The 23,466-nt window shown below is 38.6% G+C and overlaps 1 protein-coding gene across 4 annotated transcripts in view; it reads right to left on the bottom strand.

The window, feature by feature from the left end:
* The window catches only part of LOC124550995 (CWF19-like protein 2), a 184,478-nt gene that overhangs the window by 46,197 nt on the left and 114,815 nt on the right, over positions 1 to 23,466 (bottom strand). For all 4 annotated transcript variants that reach the window (XR_006967752.1, XR_006967751.1, XR_006967753.1 and 1 more), the window contains exons 9-11: positions 19,766 to 19,831; positions 13,354 to 13,518; positions 8,588 to 8,704 (exon numbers count right to left, since the gene is read on the bottom strand). Coding sequence is in view for 1 of the 4 variants with exons in the window: in XM_047125827.1 (XP_046981783.1) it covers positions 8,588 to 8,704; positions 13,354 to 13,518; positions 19,766 to 19,831 (348 nt within the window). In the remaining 3 variants the exon portion in view is untranslated. The remainder of the gene's footprint in view (positions 1 to 8,587; positions 8,705 to 13,353; positions 13,519 to 19,765; positions 19,832 to 23,466) is intronic.

The raw sequence follows: 23,466 nt of genomic DNA, 5'->3' as shown, positions 1-23,466 counted from the left end.
AAAACAATATGTATAGTACATAAGTTCAAATATTGTAGGTTGGTTTTATTTTTATTGGGCACATGGAGAGCCACATTAAATGGCGACGCTCTTCTTCAGCACATACTGGAGATTGTGGCTGCTTAGTGAGAGGAAATATTCGCCTGGGTGCAGCAATTAGTATTCTGCAGACCACCATTCTGCCCTGAAGATGTGCTGTTATATCTACAATGCTAGCATGTTTTAATGGAGGTTAGATAAGCTTTTGAGGAGATTGATCTTGTATTTGAAAGCATTAACATAACCGATTAGTAGGGGTTACTGAGGTATGAAAACGTATCACATGTTATCTTACAAATGGTGACAAAAATTCATTCCTAAAATGTCAATGTTATTGAAAAGAAAGATTGCTACTCACCATACAGAGACGGCACTGAGTCATCAACAGGCAAGATGAAAGGAATGCTACATGTTTTAAGCTTTCGGCAAAATGGCCTCCTCCTGCAACAGAAAGTACACAGACATTCAAGCACCTCACAAACACACATGACCACTTGTGCGCTTGTGTGTGTGAGTAATGTGAATGTATGTGCATTTTCTATTTCCGACTAAGGAGTTTCGGCCAAAATCTTAAACATTTACGAGTCTTTTCTTTGTGCCTGTCTACGACTCAATGTCAATGGTGAGCAGCAATCTAACCTTTCATAATATTGTTGTTCTTCCATACTGGACTTTACACTGTTTCATTCCTAAAATGTTGTGTACAAAAATAGTGCTTTTTGAATATAAAGCAGTCACTGCAGCTTTGGTGATGGTGTCCAAAAGATAAATGTGGTTAGTACATCATCATACAACTGTTATACGAGTGTAATTAAATGTAACCAACATTAATAGTAACAGCTACACTGCAAAGTCTTGCTATTATCATATTTTGAACTACTGCACCTGTTTGAAGGTACCAGTATAGTATTAACAATAACATTATTGTAAGTGACATGTAATACTTTGTTCTTTTATTGATATGTACATTCACAAAATGATTTACTGATAACCTCTTTCTCTTTCTCTCTCTCTTTCTTTCTTTTTTTTTGGGTGGGTGGGTGGGGGGGGGGGGGGGAGGAGAATAATTGGTCACAAGTACATGTACTTAATTTCGCAGAATGCAACTTGATTTCCTTTTACAGATTATAATTTAATAATGAGGCACACAATTTGTCTAATACACAACAACCTCTTTTGGGATATGAGCCTCTGTTCAGTACATTGTAATGCAGAACAGGGCAATTTTTAAGGTGCCACTTTACTCTCACTATGCTGGTAATGTCACAGATATCCAGTCAGTTTCATACCTCTCTGAGATCACACTATAGATTATTTTTGTTTCTGCCTATTCCTTAATTCTGCTTCAACCTTTTCAAAGAAATGATTTCAGTCAATAGTGTGGAGAATCTTGATGTATCAGGTCAAGGTATCTGCTTTATGCATAATCTCCACAGACGGCTGACACATACTGCATTGATTCTCAATGTTTTCCTTCTGAAAAATCAATATAACTTTCTTCAAAATAATGAGAACTGATAAGCAATTTCATTCAAACTTTGTCTCATCGGGGTCTACTCAGAAGCTGAACAAGCTGAGACCAAGAGAAAATGGAAAGGAATGGCAGAGAGGATGCACATGTAACTGTATTCATCTGCCTTTTGGTCAAGTTAGTGGCACCTGAATTTTTATGGGTGTAAGCCCCAAAGAAATCTTCCAAGCCGCCATTTGGGCACATGAGGTGGTCATCACAATGGAGACAACTATTTGGAATAATTAAGCCTGATAATAGATACACTTTGTATTTCTACAGAATATTATGATGAAAAATATAAAAATGGGACAAAATTAAACAATAATTCTTCAGTGTGATACTTTGGGTCTGACATCAGACATAAAAGAGGTAAGACATTATAGAATTCTGGCCTGAGCTGCCAGAGTTGGCAGTCAAGCTTATGTGTAAGCGTCTTTTTAATTGTCTCTGTATGCAGCTTCGCATGTTATCTTGACGATAAGTAGCAATCTGCCTTTTCCTACATTGTTAATACTATGTACTGTAATATATCACACCTCCCCTGATTGTGACATTACACTTCTTATTAAGTTTTGTGATTCTAGGTATTGTTTTTAGAATATTTTTCTCACAAAGTATTTCTTACTATCAATTAGGTGACAATTTGAACAACTTCATATCTGCAACCATCTCATCTACCCTTGTCTTAAAATAAAGGAACAAGCCAGATTTCATTCATCTTCTCCTGGTAGCTGTGGAATAGAGAGGATGAAAAGAGAGGTTAATTCACATCTTTGTACCATGCGTAGCAGGTCTGGCAAAGTGTGGCTCACGAATCATTCCCTGCCAGTGAGCACTTCCCCCTCCAACTGAACTCATGTGTTGTCGTCATGGCCTAGCTGTTGCCTTTGGTTCACCCGTTTATCAGCAATCGAGTGGGGCATCGTCTCTTCGGCTGTTTCTTTAAACCGAAGACTGTTGCACCTTCATTCGCTGTCCAATTTCGAAGAGGCATTGTTATTTCATTAGTAAGCTTGCTCTTGGTGTTTACTCTCCTGAATTTTGTGCTATTGTGTAGGCTGTCACTGGCTATTATTCTGATTTCGATACTGGTTTTTACTGTGACTGTTTTTCTATTAGGGTCCATTAGAATATGAAACAGAAATAAAACTGAAAAAATATGTGTACAATGACAAGTGAGGAATTACGTACTTTCTTGTAACCAATTCTAATGAAAAACCCTAATGTTTCATATGTAAAAAATGTGTAGGTCAAAACAAAGGTAGTTAATATTTCTCAACATTTCTTTTTGTTCCATGAAACAACACACAGGTACTACCCTAGTGACCAGGGCTGGTCTGAGAACATTTTTATACACAACTGACTTATTATTTGGTCCCTTCTTCCCGTCACCCTCATATACTTTCACTCGTTTTTGTTACTAACTGTGATATACACTGTGTGCAAATCTTGCATTTGGGTGGCCCTCTTGGCACGGCACTCCCAGTGGCCACTACTAATTGTGATACATCCTGCTCAGATACCTTATAATTGCCATGCCTCTGACAACCCTCTTAGCTCGATGCCCCAAAGAATGGCTCGTGTCATTTAGCCCTTAAGTCAGCCCTGCGCATGATGAACAATGTGCTTTTAGTGGGTAACTTAAAAAAGGTTTCCTGAATGATCAAGTCTTAAAGAAATGATTTTAACTGCATCATATGCAGTAGGCTTCAAATTAGCAAAAGCTCCAAAATGCTACAGGGATAGCTTATTCATAAAAGAATGTCCAATAGAAAATGACAAAAGCATTTGGTTAAGATGATGCCTCTAAGCACTTTATAACAGCTGCTTCATCAACTAACACTGTAGAATGTACATTTTTGGGATGGAAGATAGCACAGAAAAGAGACTAAAAACAATGGTTAATATTATTCCTGTTGTGTGGACAAGAGTGATGATTGGACAGACGTTCATCAGCTACTAATTTTTATCTGCTTAATAATGGACGACTTTATGTGTTTGAAGTATTATACACTTTAGCTCCATTGCTCAGAGCCACAAGGTTGGATACATTTAATGTAGTTAAAAGGTGTGTTGATAAAATTTGTGGTTTTAAAAAATGATGTGTAATTTGCACCAGGTGTGGCCAATACTGAAAATGATTTCATTGGTCAATTAAGAAAACATGGAATAAATTATTTAACTTTTCACTGCATTATACATATTGAAGCACGAAATGGGCAAAGTGTCTGAATGCTGTCCACAATGAAAGATGTAGTGAAAATTATGGACGTAATACTCAAAAGAAATCGATCACAGTCTCATTTAAAAATTAAACAATTTTTGGAAAAGTTGATGTGGAATATGGAGATGTATTTCCTCATTTGAAATTCATTGCTTGAGAGCAGGAAAATGTTTAGCTAGTCTTTTTCCCCCTCTCCCACTTACTGTTAGATAGAAACCTCTCAAGTTTTGTGAATAAAGAAGTGAAATTGAATATTACACAATTTGAAAATAAGCTGAATGATTAACTTTTTTAGCAAAATTCAGACTTCCAACAGATTTTGACTTTACAGACCATTTAAACAAATTGTATTTGCATTTGCAAGGAAAGCAATGCACTATTTTCGGTATGTTTTTAGATATTAATGGATTCCAGTGTAAACTTACATTGCTTAAATTGCAACTAAATGAAAATTTGTACCCTTTCCTCAGTTGCTGCGAACTGAAACAAGAATACATGGTGTATACAGGGTGTAACAAAAACGTACGGCCAAACTTTCAGGAAACATTCCTCACACACAAAGAAAGAAAATATGTTATGTGGACATGTGTCCGGAAACGCTTACTTTCCATGTTGGAGCTCATTTTATTGATTCTCTTCAAATCACATTAATCATGGAATGGAAACACAGCAACAGAATGTGACTTCAAACACTTTGTTACAGGAAATGTTCAAAATGTCCTCCGTTAACGAGGATACATGCATCCACCCTCCGTCGCATGGAATCCCTGATGCGCTGATGCAGCCCTGGAGAATGGCGTATTATATCACAGCCGTCCACAATACGAGCACAAAGAGTCTCTACATTTGGTACCGGGGTTGCGTAGACAAGAGCTTTCAAATGCCCCCATAAATGAAAGTCAAGAGGATTGAGGTCAGGAGAGAATGGAGGCCATGGAATTGGTCCGCCTCTACCAATCCATCGGTCATCGAATCTGTTATTGAGAAGCGTACGAATACTTCGACTGAAATGTGCAGGAGCTCCATTTTGCATGAACCACATGTTGTGTCATACTTGTAAAGGCACGTTCTAGCAGCACAGGTAGAGTATCCCGTATGAAATCACGATAACGTGCTCCATTGAGTGTAGTATAGTACATACTGACGAAACTAAAATGAGCTCTAACATGGAAATTAAGCGTTTCCAGACACATGTCCACATAACATCTTTTCTTTATTTGTGTGTGAGGAATGTTTCCTGAAAGTTTGGCCGTACCTTTTTGTAAAACCCTGTATTTTTCATGATTTACTTCTTCTATTGATGAGGTCTCCAGTGTGTGTCGAAGTCATACACTCTTCAAAAATCCAATGAAAATTAGTCTTGGAAATGTTACAAGTGATCCTCAAAATGAAGTGTGCAGTTTACAAAATGATCCATTGATGTTATCCAGAAGAGAAAGAGGCAATTTATGAAGTCGTGCAACAAGATAGGTACCCAAAACTCGCAAACTTCGCTCTTATAGTAAAATCTACTTTCTGGTCAACATATATTTGTAAAAGTACATTTTCTTCAATGAAGAACATTAAATCTGTTCAGTATAATGCAGTGACCAACGAGTCACTCAACAGTCCGCTCGGTTTTGGTGCAACACAAATGAAAATGAATATCGCCAGAGTTTGTCAAGACCAAGTATATCATTAATGTATGTGCAACAGTACAGGACAAATATAGTTTATGTCTTATGACATTTATGCGCAGAGTGCAGACAGGGATCACGATACACAATGGCTGACAGTACAGGTTAATGTAGAAGAGTTTCAGGGGGAAGTACTTGCTGGAGGGTAACGGCTCATGAGCCATGCTTTGCCAGGTTGATGTATATCAATAAAAATTAGAGGAGACACAGTATAATGCAGGCAAAGCGGTCACAAGATATCTTTTGTCAGTCTCAGCAACAGTAGCAGAAGAAAAAGAAATATGACTGTGGTGTCACCGCCAGACACCACACTTGCTAGGTGGTAGCCTTTAAATCGGCCGCGGTCCATTAGTATACGTCGGACCCGCGTGTCGCCACTGTCAGTGATAGCAGACCGAGCACCACCACACGGCAGGTCTAGAGAGATTTACTAGCACTCGCCCCAGTTGTACAGCAGACTTTGCTAGCGATGCTACACTGACAAATATGCTCTCCTTTGCCGAGACGATAGTTAGCATTGCCTTCAGCTACGTCATTTGCTACGACCTAGCAAGGCACCATAGCATTTGATAATTAATATTGTGAAGCATGTACAGTAACGAGAGATGTTCTACAATTGTGGATTAAAGTTAAGTATTACATCCACTACGTACTTTATTTGCTACTATACATTCCCTTAACTGTTCCAGACCTCACGCCAGTCTGCGTGTAATTAAACGCGTGCATTTCGGCCTCCTCTAGCAACACAGTGTTGGCTCTTCTGCCAACACAATGACAACACTCATTTACATACAGGACACCTCAATAAAAAACACCAGTTTAAGAGATATGAGCACTTGTTAATCTCCACTAGTGGGAAACAGGCCTCTTCTAGTGAACAAGTGGTCATAGCTCTTCAGGTATGCACTTTAGAGCCCATGTTTACTGCACTTTTTTTCTTGTTTTGGTTCACACTACCTCTTCCCAAAATATGGAAAGCAAAGAGCTTGCAGTAGAAGAGGTCTTTTTCTCCTGTTTTGGTGTATGGAATCTGTCTTTAAAGAGTGTGCATTTGTGTGTGTGTCAGGGGGGGGGGGGGGGGGGGCGGCATCCTTTATATTTGAAAGGGATGTGCAGGCAAACTGAATGCTGAATGCTGCTTACATTTTCCAGGAAGGGAGCCTTACTTAGAGAGGTGTCAGGTCAGGTCGAATGCTCTCACTTGCAGAAGCATCAGCCTTCTCACTTACGGAGGTATTAGGGCATTAAAATGACAGGACCTGGTATCTGTCTCACTTATCCAAGATCATCCTTGATTAAATTTCCCAGGAACCAGTGACCTCTGTTGGTTTGATGAAAAAAACCACTGTTTGGATCACCATTACTTTTTAATTTTTATATTAATGGTGCCTGGTTTCAATCTGACTAGCAATTCTAAGTTGGGAAAAGGGGAAAAAAGAGGCATAACAATATAAAAAAAATATTGTATGTGTAACACTGCAAATAGAACCATCAGCATTACTGAAAATAACATTAAATATAATGATTTTATTTGTACCTTGTTCTGTAAAGATGCACTTTGTCAGTAGTGGTAAGAATGACACAAAACAAATTAGATGTGTTTGTTAATTTTACACTTTTTACCTCAAAAAATGTATAAATAAACTATGTAGTGTACAATTTACTGTAAGGTTTTTCTTGCATGTATATTTTCTTTTAACACATCACAGATACTGAAATGTATTAGGTTACCAAATTTTTAGTTTTAATAATTGTTTTCATTTATGATGATGAATCTCATTTACATTGTATCGATGAACTGGCAATAGCCCTGTCCACATGTCCCATTACTTACCATGCAATTTTTCCCCATTTTTTGGGTTTTTTTGTCACTCTTACGACTACTGACAAACTTCAGCTATGAGTAAATTTGTGATGTTTTAATGTTATCCGTAGAACCATTGACGATATTACTGACAGTTTTTTATATCATCACTCCTCTTTTCTCCTTTTTCAATCTAGGTCTGAAGTTCACCTCCTGGGCAAATCAAAACGAATCATCATTAATTAAAAAAAATGGTCATGATCCAGATGGTGTCTTTCGTTCAATATATAGGTTCATTTGCACATGACAAGGATAATAAGTAACTGTGCCAAATTACCTGAAATATGCAGTACCGGCATCTGCAAGTGCACTTTGCCCAACCAAAGTTATCACCTACAGATCAGTGTTTATATAGAAAAATGAAAGCATGACAGTGCATTTTATTCAGATTTTCCATTTGTGTAATACATGTATCAGTAACATACATCTACATGTAGTATACATACACAGGTTTAGTACGAGGGTTAACTGAAGGGTAATGCCTCCACCTTCGTAACTCTTCAACAGTTGGCAGCACTGGTATGCGGCAGGAACTGGCTTGTTCCATAGCCTCTTCTCTCCTGCTCCAGTTGGTGGGAAGCCTTAGCATTGAACGGTTGTGTTGTTACAGTGTAAAGTATGGAACCCTGCGCAGACGGTCGATCAATGTGATTTAAGCAAAGTGCAGTCATTGAATCTTGACAGCAGAAGGTATCACCCCAAAGGAGATTCATCAGAGAATGAAATCAGTTTATAGTGATTGTGTTGATGTGAGTACTGTGCGTCGTAGGGTGAATAAGTTTAAAGATGTTGAGGCGTTAACATCTGACCTGCATGTCAAACAAAGAGTTGGACGTACTGTGGCAGCAGCCACCGAGTTTCATAAGCAAAATGTTGATAGATTGATTCAGGACAATCATCGTAACACGCAGAGAGATACTGCGAGCACAATCGGCATTTCACAAGAATGTGTGGGTCACTTTTCCTCTTCTCCTCGCAACATGGTGCTGCCTTTATATCTATACTGTGTTTTATTTACCGAAATGTCAATAACCCCTGAATCTCTACCTCACTTCAGCAATGTAAGGCTGGCAATATAATTCTGGCAGTTCTCCCTGAACTTGTGATCCCTAAAAATACAGGAAAACTGCTACATTAAAATTCAGCCAGTGCTGCTACTCAAAACTGTACAGCAATCTAAACGTAATTTTGTCAAAGAATGGAGAAAAACTCTGTGGAGCACTAATAAGACACTGTAAGTATCTAAGTCATTTGCGGCTTTAGAATCTCACCTGCATCTCATCCCAGACATTTTCATCCAGCTGTGTCGAGCAGGAGACGTGTTGAGATGGGATGAGCAAACAGTGGCCCTCCACCATTGAGCGATGAGGTGGGACGCACAGGTACACCTGGAGGGACAGCAAACAGCCACAGTTTTAGGTTCCACATTGTGGCAATTGCCCACAAAACAATCACAACATTTACTAGTAAATTATGAAGCAGAAGTACTGGTCGGTAGTTACCATGAAGAGGCAAAATGTGTACTACTACTGACAAATAAATATAAACGCAAAAATTTTTGGACTCGAAAGTTCCTCCTTAAAGGAGGGGAGCAGGATAGCTTAGGGAAGGTTAAAAATGAAGGGCAGCTCACTCAGACACCAGCATTACAAGGATTCTCACACTGTGCAGATGAGGGGAGACTGAGACAAATTGTGAGGTGTAAGATACAGTAGGACATCGAAGATGGCATACTTGTAAGCACTGTGCCAGCTTCAGTCCAGAGATGATATGTGCAGAGGGAAGTGAAGATGCACGATTAAGGTTACAGTTCTCTGTGGCAGGTAGAACGGCCACAGAATGCATAGTGTTGTTCATGTTTTGTGTTGCTACTGGGTCTGGTAAGGTTTATAAGGGGGTGTGAGAAGTGTCTCATGTTGAGTGATTACTGTGAAAAAAAATCACAAATGGTGCATACTCATGTGAGACAGCATTTTCAGCACCTGACATTGTGGCTCTATTTCTGCCCAGATGGTAGAATCGTACAATATTCAGATCTGTGGGGCATTTCGATGTAACTGTGGCCCAATGTTGGATTGCACAGGAGAGTAAGCACTAGCATGCTCACGTGGAGATTACGGCTGACAACATCCGATCATCCCACAAGGGAGAATGACCGTGCTCTATATCGAGTGCATCGCAACCCCCTCGCATCAGCACATGTCATCCAACAATCGGCAATACTTGGGATTACCATCCTGAACTTAGGCTGTTGTTAACATCACAACACAAACAACTGAGTTTGGTGTGGTGACACGATCGGGAAGCACGGTTTACTGATGAATGGCAAAGCATTACGTTTGATAACGAACTGTGGTTCTGTTCTGCACTAACCCGGATGAACACATTAGGCGGGTATGATAGCAACCTGGAGAGATGCTCCATTCTTTCATTGGAAAGGCACAGCAGTGATACTCCCGTAGTACTCGTGTGGGGTTGGATCAGAACCTGTCCTGACAATCACCAAGGCGATAATCAAAATAAAACTATGAGACTGGACAAGGAGACAGCACGTATAATATTGGGCTAAGGTCCAAAAGCAAAAATATGCAAGGTACTGATACCAAAGCTATGTTCTACGAGAAGTCTCTCAATCCTGGGCTTGAACAGGAGAGAAATAAAACTCATGGTTGCACTATTGACAGGCCATGTGAATTTCAAAAAACACGTACAAACAATGAGGATAATAGAAGAAGACCCCAAATGTAGGATGTGTGGTGTGGGCAAGGAAACTGCATCACATTTGATATTCGAATGTGACGCACTGGCGATTATAAGAAACAGAATATTCGGATCAACCAGATCTGAAGAGATTGTGTCCACCAGAGCAATGGTAAAGGATCTCCTCGCACTGTTCAAGGGCACTGGTTGGCTTTACCAGAGACACAGGGAATGATACCACACAATAAACTCTGTTTCGATGTGGGCAGCATTGGGCTCGACCAATGTTGTTTTTTTGCTTCCCTGAAAAAACCAAAATCAAATAAATCGTGTGAGAAGCCACTACATATTACTTCAGTTCACAGCTGGTAGTGACTGAGATGACTCTAAAATATTAGTTATGAACTATAGAGGGAAACTGGAGAAATGTAGCAAATTAAGGAGGAGGTGAGACTTGAACAAACTGAAGGAATCAGAACTAGTTGTGAGTTTCAAAGGGGTGCATTGTGCCACAATTGACTCAATAGGGGAAGAGAACATAATGGAAAACGTTTTGAGATATGAAATAGTGAAGGCAAAAGAGAATTGAGTAGGCAAACTGACAAAGCCTCCCATAAAATCTTGAATAACACAAGGGATTTTGAATTTAATTGATGAAAGGAGAAGGTATTATTACTAATGGAAAAAAATGAGAGTGACAGAAAGTGCAAAATAGTGAAGCAGGTATGGCTAGAGGTCAAATACAAGTTTTGAGAAGCATACATGACTAAGGGAAAGATATATATGATGTGATATTGCAAGAGGTATGAGAGAGCAAGCGCAGAAATTGGTAGGTTAAACAAAGTCCCTGGAGTAGATGACTTTCCTTCAGAATTATTGATATCCATGGGAGAACTACAATGACAACTATTCCACCTGCTGCACACGCTGCACGAGACGTGAAACACCCTCGCGCTTCAAGAAAAATGTAATAATTACCATCCCAAAGAAGACAGGTGATGACAGGGGTGAATACTACTGTACCATCCGTTTAATACACATACTGCCATGAATCGTTTGCTGAAGAACAGAAAAACTGATAGAAGCCAACAGTGTGCAGATCAGTTTGTAGTCAGAGAAATACAGAATCACACGAGGCAATACTGACCTTATGATTTAGCTTCGAATATGGATGCCAGAAATTGAAACAGCTATCTGTAGATGCAGAAAACAATTTTGACAGGGATACACTCTTTGAAATTCTGTATTCAGCAGGGATAAAATATAGGGAGCGAAAGGTTATTTACAACTTGTACGGAAACCAGACTAGAGTTATGAGTCAAAGGACATGAAAAGGAAGCAAAAATTGAATTGTAGTCCATCTGTACACATAACAAACACTAAAGAAAACCAAAGGCAAATTTGGAAAGAGAATTAAAGCTCAGGCGGAAGAAACTAAAATTTTTAGGTTTGCTGATAACAGCGTAATTCTGTCAGTGACAGCAAATGAATTCAAACGGTATGAAAAAGTCTTGAAAAGACACCAACAAAAGTAAAAGAAGGTGAATGGAACGTAGTCAAATAAAATCAGGTGACAATGAGGAAATTAGATTAGGAAATAAACCACTAAAAGTAGTACATGAGTACTGTTACTTGGGCAATAAAATAACTGATGATGGATGAAGTAGAGAGGATATAAAATACAGACTGGCTATAGTGAGAAAAGAACTTCTGAAAAAGATAAATTTGTTAACATTGAATAGAAATTTATGTGTTTGAAAGTTCTCACAGAAGAATGGATGGATGGATTTCAAATATTTGGGCGTTAAACAGCATGGACATCAGCGCCCTTCTACTAAGTTGTAGTACTGCGGAATGAATAGTACTCTTCATAAAATCAAAAGCAAAGGCCATATAACAATAGCCACAGTAGTAGAAAATTCACATAGACAGTTTCCAGTAAATCTGGCCATAACACTGTCACACGATAAAAGAATTAAGAAAATACTGGGAGTCAGTAAGAAGGCTTGTTGACTGTGGAACTAGTAGGTTGAGCCAACCACTAGAAACACATTAAAACATCCTCCACTTAAATAGGGAAGGAGTCATGCACCACACAAAATGCCAACAGTTTTCATGCTACTATTTTGTCATCACCCAAAACTAGCGAAGTCCCTCAGTAGACCAATAGCTTTCCTGCTATCAGTATTCAAAACAAAGAGGACTAAAAGATGGTACATCATGAGTGTGCCACTGAAAACACTGCATTCTGGTCAGACTCCTTGCTCCGGGAGGTAGGTGTGTGTCATTGAACAGTGTCTGAAATGAAGGCGAGTGAGGACCACTTTGTCCCATCATGGAGTTTGAAAGGAAGTGCGCTGTGGGCAAACTATGGACTTGACAGGCTGCAGCTTGTTGTTAGGGACTTCCAGCTGCTGTCTTTCCCACTCTGTTGGGATGCAGTACTGTACGGAAATGAAATGCGGACTACAAGCATTCAGACAAGAGGAGAGAAGCTTTCAAAATTCAGTGCAACACAAGAACACTGAAGATTAGATGAATGGCTCAATAATTAATGGCACGGTTCACAATAAAACTGGGGAAAAAGAAATTTACAGTGCAAAATGACTACCAGTTTGTAGGTCCAGAGACATAAATGATTGTCAGTTTGGTAATTGAAGGGAGTATGGAGGGTAACAATGTAGAGTGACCAAGGCTGGAATGGAATAAACAAGTTCAAATGGATAAAGGCTGTAGTAGTTATTCAAAGATGTAGAGGTTTGCACAGGGTAGAATAGCAGCAAGGAGAGCAGCACAAAACCAATTTTCAGACTAAAGAGCACAGCCACAACAGCACTGTGTGTATTGTAAGAATTCTCGGTACTTCGGTCCAGTGGACAGTAATTGTAGACAGAAATAATGTGCTACACTGAATACATATTTTGGAGTGTAAATGGCATAACATATGTACATGTATTTTGACACTGTCCATACATGTTACAAGCACAAATAAACAAATATTCTACAACTAGTAAGGAAATTGAAAATCTCCAGTGGAACGTAAAAAAAATAATGAAAGGATAAAACTCTTCTTACAGTTGAGGCATCGAGTTGTCAGCAAGTGAGAATGAAAATGATGCTAAGCTTTGAGGTAGCTCCTTCTTTACAGCTATTCTGTTAGCCCTGAAGAAAGATTCATCAGAAACCTTAGCACATCTCAGTGTGTAGTGTACATACCTACCTATGACTCAGCTATACATTACCTTTGCTATTCCACTATTTATATTTCATCACGACTTTCCAGTAGCCAGTCACTCGATACAGATACGTACAAAACGAGACAGTGGCGGCAACTCACCTGGTCGCCGAGTGCGGCGATGAGGTGCTTCTGCAGCTGCCGGCCGCCCAGGCACCAGCGGCAGCTCTCCAGGGCCTTCGCCACCCACCTGCTGTCCGACACGGCACGCTGGTGTTCCGCATCTGCACTCGGCCGCCCCGTCTCTGCAGCTCCACCCTCCACACCCTGCGTGTCGCGAAAGTTAGTGACAGTAATCTGTAATCTATGTGCCGTAATCCCACATCTCTGGTGACATCAGAGTGGAACAGAACTTTCCCAATATTGTCAGTGGCAGAGGGCTGTAAGCGATAGAGATGCTGGTTACAAGTTATCGGCTGTATTAAATTCTATTTAAGATTATATTTATTTATTTAAGTTGATCAAACTGTGGCCTTATGAACCTACCTACGTTGAGTACGGGTAGCAACGCATTTGATTGAAAGTAAGCTTAGACCTATCAACATAAAACAGTTCTTGTTTTGGCGATGATATACCTTCTACATTCACCAATATGATGGTCAACTGTGGTCCTGGAAAGGACCAAGATGATGTTTTTGGAGTGAAAGGATCAGCCGTCAGAGAAATCTGACGCCCAGGGTACGCCTGATTGGAAGTCTTATCTTGGTCGGAAATTGTTGCACTCTTCTTGGAGGCTCCACTCTAAACAACCTAATTTGCAAACTAGTGGGGACACTCTGGGGCTCACATCCACATGTTATTCACTCTTCTGCAAAGGCACTGTGCTTTTCTACTAACGAATATGCTTCCCGTGTCTGGTAAAGGTCATCTGACGCCAGACAAATAGACATTGCTCTCAACAAAACCTGCAGGTTGACCCCAACTGATAAGCTCTACTACCCAGCGTCGCCATGGGTATGTAGAGTAGTAGCTGCCAACAAGGAGAGATTGAAAGTGGAACAGAATAGTGCCCATCCACTGCAGGGACATAATCAACCACAGAAATGGCTGATATCGCGAAAGAGCTTCCTGAGGACATCTGAGAAACTCAAAATTTCACCAGAGAAGGCAAGGCTGGAGTTATGGAAGAAGCTGATGCCTCACCTGCACGGATGGATGCCAGAAAATGAAGAACTACCACCTGGACACAATGAGAGCTCTTGGAATCACCACCAGAGGTTAGTGCTATTGCAACAATTTGGTTACGTGTTATTCATTGGACTGTTGCCTGTAAACATGTGCTATGTCAGTGCTCTTGGAAGAGAGCTTTGGCAGTGACACGGCTTTGTTGTTGTTCCTGCATAGTGATTTGCGAAGATGGAAAAAATTGAGACTCAAGCAGTGATTAAGTACTTCATAAAGAAAGGTATGAAAGCAAAGGACATTCGTGCCGATTTCCAGAATACTTTGGGGACGGTGCTTCTTCGTATTCAACTGTTGCTAAGTGGACAAATGAATTTAAATTTGGTCAGGAGAGCTTAGATGACGATCCGTGCAGTCGTCGGCCGAGATGCGTCACTACTCCAGAAATCACTGCAAAAGTGCACAAAATGGTCATGGAGGATTGCTGACTGAAAGTGCGTCAAACTGCTCACGCTTACCAGATGTCATCTGAAAGGGTATATCACATTTTAAATGAAGATTTAGAAATGAAAAAATCATCTGCAAGGGCCTCGACTCTTCATGCTGGACCAAAAACTCACGAGAATGGATTTGTCAGAACAATGTTGGGCCCATTTTAGGAGAAACGAACAAGATTTTTTGTGCCAGTTTGTGACCACAGATGAAACTTGGGTGCACTGCTATACCCCAGAGACAAAACAGCAGTCAATGCATGGAAAAATGCTGATCCTGCGCCACCAAAGAAAGCAAAGACAATTCCTTTGGTGGGAAAGGTCATGGCATCACTGTTCTGGGATGCAAAGGGGATTCTGTTTGTAGATTATCTCCCCACTGGGCAAACTATTACTGGAGAATACTAGGCAAACCTCCTCTAAAAAATGCAACAAAAGACATGCGAAGGAAGGCCAAGTTTAGTAAGGAACAAAGTCATCTTCCATCAAGACAATGCATGCCCGCACATATGTGCCGCCATTGTCGTGGCAAAATTACGCAAACTAAGGCATGAACTGTTGCCACGCCCGCCTTATTCACGTAATATGGTGCTGTCAGACTCCTCTCTCTTCCCAAAACTCAAAATTTTTCATGGTGGATGAAGAGTCACTTCAAATGAAGAATTGATAGCTGGAGTTGCCAACTATTTTGCAGGCCTGGAGGAAACTCATTTTCGAGATGGGATCAGGGCACTGGAACATCATTGGACCAAGTGCACTAATCTACAAGGAGACTACATTGTAAAATTAAAAAAAATTCAGTGATGAAAGTACTTTTTTTTCTATTCCATTCTGAGAACTTTTCAAACCACCATTGTATATATACATTCTTTCTTTAAATGTACATGTTCTAGGTAAGGATTTCTTAAGACTGTTGTAAAATGTCAACTGAAACTACCAGTTACTGTAACGAGTCACAATCCATTTTTATGTTTGCAGGACAGTTTTTAAATGAGTAACTGTTTAGCCTAACTTGCATACCCCAACAGGTCATGCCACAATATCTACTGTTTGTAACATCTCAGCTCAAGAGCAAACCTTCACATTATCTACACACAAGATAAACATTTTATGTCAGCCATTTTTTAGAAATATTTGGTAACAGACACAATTTTTAAAACAAAATAATGTATACCACTAACTTTAGCACCACTCAATACTTTCCCCCATTAGCATTCTCATAACCAAGATTCACTCAGCATTATTTACATATACCAACTGTGTGTGTTAAAACTGCAGCATCCACACTGATATTGTAAATGCAAAAGTAACTCTGTCTGTTATGTTTTCACAACTAAATCACTGGACCAATTTGAATAAAATTTGCTATGGACATAGCTTGAACACTGAGGAAGAAGATAGGCCACTTTAGAAACTGTGTAGTACATTATATTTATTGATTTAAAGAACATAATGTGACACATGGTACAATAATTACTCTTTGAAAAAGCTATTTACTATCTGGCTTTTGAAAATGTTTTCATTGTTTGATATTTGTTGGATATAGATTCCAGCTTTTATGCAAAATACTGTTTCTTGTTGCCCAAACATGTTTTAGCACCTCTGTGCCATCATCATCAATAGGTTTTGCTTATTGCACAACTGTAAAAAGTGAACATATTTTAGGTTGTAACTGACCTAGCAAAATGAGGCCTAAAGACAGTTTTTGTTCATTTTTATTCTTACCTTGATTTTGCAGATGACAAGTTATTAGTGCAGGTCACCATACAGAAGATCCTGCAAAACTGTATAATGTAAAATCAAGGTGTGAACAAAAACTGTCTTTAGGTCTCATTTTGTTAGATCAATGGCAACCTAAAATATGTCCACTTTTCACTGTTTTTTTCAATAAACAAAACCCACTGATGATTGCACAGAGATGCCGATATATCTTCAGGAAACAAGAAACAGTGTTTTTCATAAAAGATGGAACTTATATCTAATAAATTTTTACTTTAAACATGGGAGAACAAATACAAGAGCTGCAAATCCAAAAGATGAATTTGAGGTCTCTTCAAAAAATACAAGAAGATTCATTATTTCACGCCAATGGTGTGTTGCAGTGAAATGCGGTTGGCATCCCTGCACATGCCTGTGTTTAATGTGTGACTGCTGAAAGTTTCCTCATTGTATACTTGTTAGTTATTGTTCAGTGCTGTATTGCGTAGAACATTGTGTTGCACAGTTTGTGAATTCTGAGATAGCAGAGTTAGAGGGGCACGTCTGCATTAAATTTTGCATGACTCTCAAGAAAACGTTTACAGAAACACAGCAAATGATGCGGTAAGCCTACGGTGATGGGGGCTAATGTTGCACTCTGTGTTACAAATGGTTCACATGGTTTGAAAATGGCCCTTCAACATCTACCGATGATGCTCATGTCAGAAACATCAACAAAATTGTGTGTTCCTATTGAAGACTGATTGTCCAAGATATTGCAGAAGAATGAAACATTTCAGTTGGATCATGTCATGAAATCCTAACACAGCATCTTAGAATATGTCATGTTGCCACCAAGTTCGTCCGGTGGCTCAATAGCCAAGACCAGAAAGACCTTTGCTCACAATCTGTGAAGAGCTTTTGGATCACACAAACGAAAATGAGATGTTCCGTAAGAGAATCATAAGTGGTGATGAGAGATGAGCCTACAGTTGTGATGTTGAGAGCACGTTCCAATCTCCACTATGGATCTCCAAGACTCAAAAAAAGCTCATCAGGTCCGGTCAAATGTCAAAGCCATGCTGATAGTTTTCTTTGACTTTGAGGGATTAGTTCATCATGAATTCGTGCCATAGGGACAAACCGTTAATCGATGATACTATTGGGGTGTTTTGTGAGAAAATGTGAGAAGCAAACAGCCTAAAATGTGGCAAGACAATTCATGGCTCTTGTCTCACAATAATGCACCCACACATTCACCCCAGTTGATGTGTGACTATTGCTATCTCATCCTCCATGCTCTGCAGACCTGCACATTGGATAGATGAGATAAAAGAAAATTTGCAATCCAACAAGAGGCGTACCACTACTGTTTCTGGAAGTGTAACCAACATTGGGAGCGGTGTATCAATTGTGGAGCAGAGTATTTCAAAGGCGACCATACACAATCGGTGAAAAGTATGTGCAGAAAAATTCTGTGGATAAAGTTCCAGAATTTTTTGAACAAACGTGGTACTTTTTGATATGTTCCACATAATATGGTTCAATGTAATGAATACAAGGTTTCTACAATCCTCTTCGTGTTTAATCCACACTTCCATACTAATACCAGTATTATTAACTGCAAAAGTAACTCACTCTGTGACGCATTAACAACTCAACTGCTGAACTGATTGGTTGGAGACAGCTGGAACCCCGAGGAAGACCATAGACTAATTTAGAGAGCTGTATCTTTTTGAGTATTACTAACATTTTTAAATGTGGTATATGTGAGCGGCATACAGACAACACTGGCATGTTGGTTGATGCCTCTTAGAGTCTAGATATTAGTCTGCGACAGTGCAAATGAAATGTTATTGTGCATGTGGTTTGGATGCATAACTGGAGAGTTTTGGTGAAGATACAACAATAAAATCAGACGATAAGCCTGAGAATCATATTTAAAACTATTACTAAGTCTTGAAAATGTAGTTCCGATTTAGCGCATAGTTCCAAGAGATATCAAGCTGCAAAAGTTAGTCAAACCCAAAAATATCAGACAAATCTCATGTCCACCAAAACTTGGATGCAGAACATCAGGCAGGCTTTGGAGGAACAGAGGCAGTAGAATAGTCACATGCCCATCACATTTTAGCTTCCAAGATGCTTGAAGGCTCTCAATGACGTCATCGTTTAAAGCCTTTACAAGTGGAATGTAAGAGGCTTTTGGGGAGACTACATTTGATTATGATCTATTAACTGTATATGTCAATCATAAATAAGTCATCTTAGAGGGATGAATAAAAAATGTAGGCATTAAAATGGAAGGAAGAAATGCTATGTACGTGTTGCTCTGGTGGCAAAATCCTATATCCAATACTAGGTGAGCCAGAAAAATCCTTAAAATCTCCACTTCTGCATGAATGTAATGAGTCAAGGCATTTTTTAAATATAATTAGAAAATGTAATGCATGCTGTCGGATGTGACATACAGAAAAATAATAGAAACACATTCATTTTGTATGTACATATGGGCATTATGTACTTTTTTTATACTTATGTCTCTACACCTCTATATCCACAGACATGTCATAAAATTACTAGCTTGCTTACTCACCATCACTCATCATAATAAAACTACTGACACACGAGCAAAGCAGCAGGTAACAGCTACATGTAGGGGTGGGGGGTGATTAGGTGCTTAATGGCCCTCAACTCTGTCATAATGAAACTGAATGTCTCAAAACATTCTACTTCTATATAAGTTATCATTTGCACATCTTTCCTCTGCACCTCTCTTTCTGAATGTTACACAAATTTACCACTGTTGGCAATGTTATTGTTATTATTATTATTATTACACATTTTTTGCACTTTTAAGCTTCTAATATTCCACCTTTCATATTAATTTCAAATTAATATAAACTGTGACTAATTAAGAAATGGACACTGCACTTCAGTTTTTTTTTTTTTTAAATTTTTTATTTATGTTCAATACTACTTTCTTTGGAGCCACACCTCCACTTTCAAGAACTATATTGATGTCTTTTTGGGAAGTAAAAATAAATAAATAAATAAATAAATAAAAATTAATTAGCCAGGTACCATCTAGAGTGATTTCATATTCATACTGAGATCTAGCCATATAACATATACATCTGGCACCTGTAGTATAATTTAAGTTATGAACCTGGGCTAAACAAAATAGTGCACATGATAACTACCTTTGCTGAGAGCTTCACAAACTCTGCCTGCTGGTCTGCCGCAGAGACGAATTTCTCGCGTTGGTACTGAAACAAAATTAAGCAATCGTAGATTTGAACTTCTTATGAACACACATTCACAAAAAAAATGTGGCAAGTGATACAACTTCTGCAACACAAGAAAAATTATTAAACTGGAAACACTTTGCTGATACAATATCATACTCACAGAAGTTTAATTTTAGAGCACATACAACTATATCAATATTAGCATATCTGCCACTAGGAGATATTACATGTAACAATAAATATAACAACACTGTACAAAAAAGACATGTTTTATAATAATACCAGTAAATTTTGTGGAATTATTAGTTTTGTGTAGCTTCAGTATTCCCATAACTATTAGATGAAAATAATCTGACTAACAAATTATTTCCATTTCTGACTGTGGAACAGCTGCGAACTAACCTATCCTCCATTTCTAGGACAGCAAACTTGTGCATCTATTCTAAAATCATCACTAATTGAAGTGTAAGATAAAATAATTGCTCTTACAAATTGTGTGGATGCAATTTTTGTAAATAATTTTAATATTCTTTCATAAATAAAGCTATTTTTCTCACATAATTTTGATTTTCTGTTACAAACACATTTTATAGTGCAAAGTATATGAGACCAAAATCTACATTTAAATTATATAGTGCAAATGCCATTATGTAATTCTCATTTTTGAGCAAATTCATCAAAAACTCACATTTAGAAATTCCTTTACCTCTGAATACAGCTTTTTAACAAAAATGGCTCTGAGCACTAGGGGACTTAACATCTATGGTCATCAGTCCCGCTTTTTAACAGAATACCGTAACTGACGTAATGGACAATGGCACAAATAGCTGCAGAATCATCAATGTGAGGAACGTCAGTGTGATTTTTATTTGAGATGACTAATATATTCTACACCTTGTCTAGTCGGCGGTGCGGGTCTCCCACATTGTCTCCTACGCTCCTTGGAGTATGGGACCTCATTATCATCATCATCGTCATCAATACATTCTACATGATTAATGGTGTTGGTCACTTCTGGAGGTGCAGTTATTATGCCTACTGCTGCACAATACCAGAAAAAGTGCAGCTCATCTTGGCTGTCTCCAATGGCTTCATTGCTTCGGAGACTCAGAACAAAAGCATACTGATATCCCTAAAAATTCTGAAACAGTTTGAAGTACAGAGTTTAAGTTACAAACTAAGTGTAAGAAGAAAAGTTTTAAGAAAAACAAGGAGGTATTGTTTTTGGGTAGTAGTTACAGGATGAAAATGTCAGAACTGCTTCAGAATTCTTTGGGATTTGATTACAAGGTACCTATAATTTTTCACCCAAGTGCAGCTATTACAGATGTCACCTGTGATTCAGGTGCTTTGGGGAAGGATGTTGGAAAAGGAGATCATGTAATAATATAATGGGTGGATGTAACTGTTTGTATCATAAACTCAATCACACAATTGAGAATGACAATAGCCACACTACTAAGAATGCTCCTCACACTAGTGTGAATATTGCGTCACTCTATGAGTGGTACAACAAGTTCTGGACGAAGTGTTCTGTGGAATGTGTCAACACATAGGTTGCAAAATCACTCAGGGGAGAGGGACGTTCACACACAAATATGACTGATGCAGTGCCTCTTGCTCGGTTGCAACTGAATCCAAAAGTCAGAGCTGCAGAATAAATATAATTACAGTTGAAGCCTCTAACAAAACAATATGTGGCAGGATGGACAAAGCCACTGGTATTAAACGATATGCTTTTAGTGTATTCCACGAAACAGAAGCCTGAAGACCTCCCCGCAGATTAAAACTGTGTGCTGTAACCTGTGAGGATGTGTCATGAATTATGACTAGATAGCAGTCGATAGAACAGTTGTCCATAAAAGGCAAATGTCCCAGCTCTGAGTTCTGGATCGGCACCCAGTTTCAATCTGCCAGAAAGCTTCAAACCAGTATGCACTCTGTTGCAGAGTGAACACTCTTTCTGAAATCAAAAACTTCATTAGTGAAATATATGAAATCCTCGTATGCATAAGAGGAAAGGATAGATGGACTGTCGGCAGTCTTCCTGTGCAGATTAGAGCATCATAGAGAAATCACTTAAACTGAACAGACTCATTTAGGTTCGTGTAACCTGATACTGTACTACAACAGAACCAGTGCATATTGGATCATCAGAGGTAAATCTTTTAAATTGAACAGACTCATCTTGGTTCGTGTAACCTAATATCGTACTACCACAGAACCAGTAAGAAGAAAGCAGGAGTGGCTATACATGCAATGTGTGGAGAAGAGTGTACTCTCCACCAGATAATACCACATACCTAACTTGATTGCCTGTCCCATTTCAGAGAAAGTGTGGAAAGACCATCTTCAGCAATAAGGATGTGCCCCAAAAGTAGCCTCCCTACTCTGATCAAAACTGCATACTATATGATAATCGATGGCACAATCATCTGCGTGGCCTAAATGGAAATGAAAGGTCGCTATTAACTGAGATGTGAAGATTGTTGGTCTTTGCCTCCCTCCCAAAAAAGGGGCATCCCAAGGTACAAGCAAAACCAACTAATACAGGAAAAAGCATATTGGATTATGATATTTAAAAGGCACTGATTACAGGCAATGAAAATGTACAACTATCTTTGTGATGTCTTCTATCCCTGCCACGATTCAAATTTCTAACATAAAATTGTATAGCTACAGTGCAGAATTGTTTCTTACAAGACCTTATTTTACATTTTCTTCATTCTTATAGAATTTGAAGACCAGTTCCCCAGCATTGGTCCCCTAAAGCTGTATGATGCACTTCTCAGAAAAAAAAAAAAAAAAAAAAAGCCACACACAGAAACTGACTTATAATTTCTGAAAACTGTTAAATATAAAACAATTTTGAGCTTTCTGTTAGAGCTATTGGTAGCTGGATGCACAGAGTTCCAAGCTTGTAACAACAAGGTTCGATTCTTGTTAGAAACAACATTTTTTTAAATTTTATTTGAAGTCTCTATTTACTATCAAACAGAAATTTCAACTAAAATATATTGTAACTATAATTTTTACTAAACATAATACATTTTTAATTTTTATTTACTAATTGTACAAAAATGTTATTATTAATAAAGCATTAAAATTTGGTACAAAAATGTGAAACATCACAAAGAAAAGAAAATACTTTTCTATTTCCAGAAATTATGTTTAAATAGAAACACAGTGTTAAAATGATTATTATTGATATACAAGGTGTTTCAAAAATACTGTTACAAACTTGGTGACAGGTTCCTCACACCAATACAAGGATAAAATGTCTAGTACACATGGGCTTCACTCATACCTTTAAAAGCTATGAGCACTTGCTCAGCTCTGCCACCATGAAACACCTCCCTCCTACTGCAGTTTGTTTGTTGTCCATATTTTGAGAGGAGATAGTGTGGACCAAAACAAGAAAAAAATTTCCGGTAAACATGGACTCTACAATGAATACCATAAGAGTGCTTTCTTGTATCTTTGACATTTAGTAAGAAATGAACAGCAGCAGTCTGCTTTCGAACGGCATCCTACAATTTTTTTATTCAGTAATCCATCTCTTTGCCTCAAGATCTATTCAGAATAGTATCACAGTGTACCGATCACTTAAATACGACATTATTAAAAATGTGACACAAAACTAACTCTCATGT

Source organism: Schistocerca americana, chromosome 9 (assembly GCF_021461395.2).
Source record: "Schistocerca americana isolate TAMUIC-IGC-003095 chromosome 9, iqSchAmer2.1, whole genome shotgun sequence".
Taxonomy (NCBI): Eukaryota; Metazoa; Arthropoda; class Insecta; order Orthoptera; family Acrididae; genus Schistocerca; species Schistocerca americana.
This window is presented reverse-complemented; position numbering and strand designations above follow the sequence as displayed.